General features: G+C 42.2%; 1 protein-coding gene across 1 annotated transcript; it reads right to left on the reverse strand.

Moving 5' to 3' along the window:
* Positions 1-209: 209 nt before the first annotated feature.
* On the reverse strand, positions 210-2897 carry LOC138582567 (uncharacterized). Its single transcript, XM_069653975.1, has 2 exons — positions 1029-2897; positions 210-932 (listed from the first exon to the last, which is right to left on the reverse strand). The coding sequence occupies exon 1, from the start codon at positions 2882-2884 to the stop codon at positions 1721-1723; it is 1164 nt and encodes a 387-aa protein (XP_069510076.1). The 5' UTR covers positions 2885-2897; the 3' UTR covers positions 210-932; positions 1029-1720.
* Positions 2898-6256: the final 3359 nt, after the last annotated feature.

Genomic DNA, 6256 nt, shown 5'->3' on the forward strand with positions numbered 1-6256 from the left:
GCAGAAAAGGAGGGGACAAAAGACCAAAATAACACCGTAGATCCCTTACTGCTATGTATCAAAATCAACATGATTAAATTGTTCAAAAAAGTACCAAACTCTGGTATCATGCATTTTTATGAAATTCTCTGAAAACAAAAAGGGCAAATTTCTAGAAAGTTATTTGAAAAGTTTATTATTTAGACAAAGAAAATCCCGATGAGCATAAAGGTTGTAATAACAAAGAAGTATAACAGAAATTGTTAAAACACTCACAGTTGTAATTCACAATTTTGTTTAAAGAACAGAAAACAATCAATTATTCTTTTTTTGAGAAGCAGAAAAAAATATTTTTTAAAATAGGTTCTTCTTTGTTGTAAAGTCACAAAGAAGAAGTAAAAAAGGAATGGAGTACTAGTGGAGAGAAGATATATGGACGGTTCTTAAGGTAAACAGTTCTTCCTTCTCTACACAGAACAACCGTATCCTCTCAAACTCTAACTCCAATATTCCTAATGACAGGTCTGCCTACGTGTAGGTGTCAAAAAAATATTTCAAGAAAAATCAAGGTTGACATCATCACAACAACGTTTCGGCTGAAATGCCGCCTGTCTGGCCATAGTTTCTTTACATAGTTGAAAGTTGCCTTCCTCAGGGCGAAAGAACCTCACAACAGTTTAACCCTGTGGGGAAGCAGACATGAAAGAAAATGAAATTAAATTTAAAAGCATAATGGGAGCGAACTCCAAAATTTGAGTAAAGTTGCCCTTGTTGTTTAAAAGAGAATAAATTAGGAAATAAATTACCTCAATTTTGTAGGCTGTGGATAAGTTAGAAAAACAGGCGTGAAAACGGGCTCAGGGGCCCACAACAGTAATGCCTGAAGAGTGGAACCAACAGGGCCCTTGGTGTAACTGCATCGAGTTAGGACTCACATTGGAAAAAAACAACAACTGAAATGGAAGGGGGAACTTATCAGAATAAAAGTGAAGAAAAGTACAAATAGAGGTTATCCAAATGGGGAGAGGAGTGTAGAGGTATGTACTCACATGTGGATTAAATCCTGTAACTAGATAGCATGCACAGTTGAAAGGTGCAGTCTGTGGAGTATATAGTGCGGAGAGCACATGCGTCGGGTAGCCTAGTGTGGTCCCATATCACTGGCATAGAAGGTGTACAGCCTCTGAAAAATAGAAAATGATGAATAGTGTTAGAAGAATGGACAGATATATACTGTAAACACTAAACTGTGTTTAAGAAAGAACCCACGAGAAATCGTGTTAGAAGAATGGACGGATATATACAGTAAACACTAAACTGTGTTTAAGAAAGAACCCACGAAAAAATCGCGTCTTACCTATAACGACTTGACCAAAGTATAATGCAGATGTACGAGGGGAACAGCCTTTCTTGAAACCCTCTCGCAACACTCTGCAAAGCGAGCACGAATGTTCATATAGCCTAAAGAGGGCAGGAGGCCTAACTCGCCATTTCATTGGGCCTAAAAACAAGATGTGTGGATAGGCTGAGAGCTGCCCCACCTGCATGTCACTCACTTGGGTGGATACAAAAGGGCGCCATGACAGCGGCCTCTGTAACGTCAACTAAGAGAAGCTGCCGCGCCGGAAAGCAGACAGAAGCCTGCGGAGAAGCGTCCGGCTGGGGAGCAGAACACATGCTGCTGGAAGGAGGCAGCCGCCCGCAAGGCAAAACCCAGGTGTGGGATGGAAGCCAAAACATGTTAAATTGGACTGAAATCCTCATTAAGTCCATTAATGTGAGTGGATAAACGATGGATCCATCGAGCCTCCTTCTGTAGGAGGCAGTGGGTTATGTTGGGCGTATTTTTGACCACATCCAGAATCCACCATAATATGTCATTAGCAGAGTGCTGTAGCTCAATGTAGTGACTTACTAGGGGTGCGGTAAGTGTTTTACACCTGATTCTAGATCGATGTTCTGATATTCTAATATGTACCGGTCGTGAAGTTTGACCAACATACCGAAGGCCACACGGGCATTGGATGCAGTATACCACATGTGCGGTTTTGCAGTTTGTCATAGTGGTAAATGTCCATGTTTTTGGCCCAATTTTGAACTCCTTCATTTTCCTGGTGAATTGACAGACAGAGCAAGATCCACAAGGGAAATGCCCTGTGGTGGTCCTCAGGTCCCACAGACCTATTCTGGGGGCGGCTTTCTTAAGGGAAGAGTGCACAAGTTTGTCACGAATATTGCTGCCCCTCTTGAAAGCAAAGCGGGGAGGAGGTGTGTCTGGCAGATTTATTTTGACAATGGGCCAGTATTTCGAGATGAGTTTTTTAATCTCGAAGGTCTGAGGCCCATGGGTCAATACACATGTCATCTGTGAATTGTTCTTATCCAGTACTGAATTGGAATTTTGTTTGGGCGTGAGCAAATTGTCACGGTCAGTAAACCGAGCCCTTTTGTACGCTTGTGTGATCAATCGTTTAGGATAACCTCTGTCTCTAAGGCGACTACTAAGCTTATCTGCTTGTTCATAATAATCAAATAACTCGGAACAGTTTCGCCGGATCCGGAGAAACTGGCCATAGGGTAGATTATCCCTAATATGCCGAGGGTGATTGCTGGAGTAATGTAGGAGAGTATTACGGGCTGTGGTTTTACGGAAAAGCGAACACTTCAATTTTCCAAAATCATCTTTAATTATTAAGTCTAGAAAAGGGATCTGAATATTGCTAGACTCCATGGTGAACTTGATATTAGGATCAACGTTATTCAACCAATCAAAGAAGAGTATTAGCTCGGCTTTAGTGCCTGTCCAAATAAATATGATGTCATCGATATATCTCTTCCATTTGGTTATAGAATAGCGGAAGGGATTGGTGGAAGATAGAATGTGACGAGTTTCAAATTTGAACATAAAGAGAATCGCTAGGCTCGGCGCAAAAGCAGCCCCCATGGCCGTACCTTTTACTTGTAAGAAAAACTGGCCATTAAATTCAAAATAATTTTTGTTGAGAGCTATGGCCATAAGTTCCAAGATGAAGTTATGTGGAACGCGATCCTGAGAATCATATTCCAGGAGAACTTCTCGCATGCATTCTATCGCTTGATCTTGTGGAATGCTAGTATAGAGGGATTGAATGTCCATTGTCACCAGTAATTGAGTAGTGTTGTCAAATTCAAGATTTTCAAAGATAGTAATAGTGTCAGTCGTATCTCTGAGGTATGTCTCAGTTTTTACGCTAATAGGTTTCAGAAATACGTCAATAAATTTGCACAGTGGTTCTAAAATCGAACCACAGCCTGACACTATTGGTCTTCCGGGTGGGTTTTCCTGATTTTTATGTATCTTAGGTAAAGAATACATAGTCGGAATACGACTTTGACTGGTAATGAGAAATTTAGATTCTTTTGCCGTAATCCATTTGCGATCTAAAGCAAATTGTACTACGCTTTCAATTTCTGTGCGAATGTCTCGGGTGGGATCCTTCCTAAGTTTCTTATAGCTGACATCATCTTGTAATAGCGTGTCCATCATGTTGATATATTGAGCCTTAGACATAACTACAATTCCACCTCCTTTGTCTGCAGGTTTTATGACAATGGAGGGGTTGTTGGATAGTTCAATGAGAGCAGAGTTTTCTAATTTAGAGAGATTATGTCTAAGAGATTTCTGTTTTGAATTACTTTTGAGTTTGTCTAAATCTCGAAGGACACATTTTTCAAAGGTCAAAATTTCTCTTGTGACTTCATTTTCTTGGGGCTTGAAGGTTGAAGGGGCTCGTAAGCCAGTGTCTAGTTCCTGCTCATTTCCTCCATGTTCATTAAAGAAAACTTTGAGGCGCAATGTTCTAAGGAACCGGCGAACCTCAAGTTCTGTTTCAAACCAATCCGTTTTTTGTGAGGGCACAAATGAAAGCCCTTTCGAGAGAACTTTAATCTGAGGAGATGTAAGATCAATTTTGGCAAGATTAAAAATTGGTATGTCGCTTTGTTCAACTACCTGTTCAGACGACGCCGTCCGCGAAATTGGCGGCGCGGTTGTTGATAGGGGGGAAACCATGGTTGCCCCCAGAAAGGCCCTCCGGGGCCACCTCTGCCTAAAAAAGGCTGCGGTGGTAAAAAAGGTTGTTGGGGTGGGTGATTTCCAAAGGCTTGTGGTGATTGCCGGTCTTGTCTGGCCTGACCGTCTGAGCTGCTACTGCTAGAATTGGAAAAAGACACCCACCTACGTCTGCCCAAATTTCTCATTACCAGTCAAAGTCGTATTCCGACTATGTATTCTTTACCTAAGATACATAAAAATCAGGAAAACCCACCCGGAAGACCAATAGTGTCAGGCTGTGGTTCGATTTTAGAACCACTGTGCAAATTTATTGACGTATTTCTGAAACCTATTAGCGTAAAAACTGAGACATACCTCAGAGATACGACTGACACTATTACTATCTTTGAAAATCTTGAATTTGACAACACTACTCAATTACTGGTGACAATGGACATTCAATCCCTCTATACTAGCATTCCACAAGATCAAGCGATAGAATGCATGCGAGAAGTTCTCCTGGAATATGATTCTCAGGATCGCGTTCCACATAACTTCATCTTGGAACTTATGGCCATAGCTCTCAACAAAAATTATTTTGAATTTAATGGCCAGTTTTTCTTACAAGTAAAAGGTACGGCCATGGGGGCTGCTTTTGCGCCGAGCCTAGCGATTCTCTTTATGTTCAAATTTGAAACTCGTCACATTCTATCTTCCACCAATCCCTTCCGCTATTCTATAACCAAATGGAAGAGATATATCGATGACATCATATTTATTTGGACAGGCACTAAAGCCGAGCTAATACTCTTCTTTGATTGGTTGAATAACGTTGATCCTAATATCAAGTTCACCATGGAGTCTAGCAATATTCAGATCCCTTTTCTAGACTTAATAATTAAAGATGATTTTGGAAAATTGAAGTGTTCGCTTTTCCGTAAAACCACAGCCCGTAATACTCTCCTACATTACTCCAGCAATCACCCTCGGCATATTAGGGATAATCTACCCTATGGCCAGTTTCTCCGGATCCGGCGAAACTGTTCCGAGTTATTTGATTATTATGAACAAGCAGATAAGCTTAGTAGTCGCCTTAGAGACAGAGGTTATCCTAAACGATTGATCACACAAGCGTACAAAAGGGCTCGGTTTACTGACCGTGACAATTTGCTCACGCCCAAACAAAATTCCAATTCAGTACTGGATAAGAACAATTCACAGATGACATGTGTATTGACCCATGGGCCTCAGACCTTCGAGATTAAAAAACTCATCTCGAAATACTGGCCCATTGTCAAAATAAATCTGCCAGACACACCTCCTCCCCGCTTTGCTTTCAAGAGGGGCAGCAATATTCGTGACAAACTTGTGCACTCTTCCCTTAAGAAAGCCGCCCCCAGAATAGGTCTGTGGGACCTGAGGACCACCACAGGGCATTTCCCTTGTGGATCTTGCTCTGTCTGTCAATTCACCAGGAAAATGAAGGAGTTCAAAATTGGGCCAAAAACATGGACATTTACCACTATGACAAACTGCAAAACCGCACATGTGGTATACTGCATCCAATGCCCGTGTGGCCTTCGGTATGTTGGTCAAACTTCACGACCGGTACATATTAGAATATCAGAACATCGATCTAGAATCAGGTGTAAAACACTTACCGCACCCCTAGTAAGTCACTACATTGAGCTACAGCACTCTGCTAATGACATATTATGGTGGATTCTGGATGTGGTCAAAAATACGCCCACCATAACCCACTGCCTCCTACAGAAGGAGGCTCGGTGGATCCATCGTTTATCCACTCACATTAATGGACTTAATGAGGATTTCAGTCCAATTTAACATGTTTTGGCTTCCATCCCACACCTGGGTTTTGCCTTGCGGGCGGCTGCCTCCTTCCAGCAGCATGTGTTCTGCTCCCCAGCCGGACGCTTCTCCGCAGGCTTCTGTCTGCTTTCCGGCGCGGCAGCTTCTCTTAGTTGACGTTACAGAGGCCGCTGTCATGGCGCCCTTTTGTATCCACCCAAGTGAGTGACATGCAGGTGGGGCAGCTCTCAGCCTATCCACACATCTTGTTTTTAGGCCCAATGAAATGGCGAGTTAGGCCTCCTGCCCTCTTTAGGCTATATGAACATTCGTGCTCGCTTTGCAGAGTGTTGCGAGAGGGTTTCAAGAAAGGCTGTTCCCCTCGTACATCTGCATTATACTTTGGTCAAGTCGTTATAGGTAAGACGCGATTTT

Source organism: Ambystoma mexicanum, chromosome 3q (assembly GCF_040938575.1).
Source record: "Ambystoma mexicanum isolate Mex_15411 chromosome 3q, UKY_AmexF1_1, whole genome shotgun sequence".
Lineage (NCBI taxonomy): Eukaryota > Metazoa > Chordata > Amphibia > Caudata > Ambystomatidae > Ambystoma > Ambystoma mexicanum.

What these genes read in the sequence shown, in the direction of transcription:
- LOC138582567 (XM_069653975.1), bottom strand. Translation starts at nt 2,884, where the DNA reads ATGTTCAAATTTGAAACTCGTCACATTCTATCTTCCACCAATCCCTTC.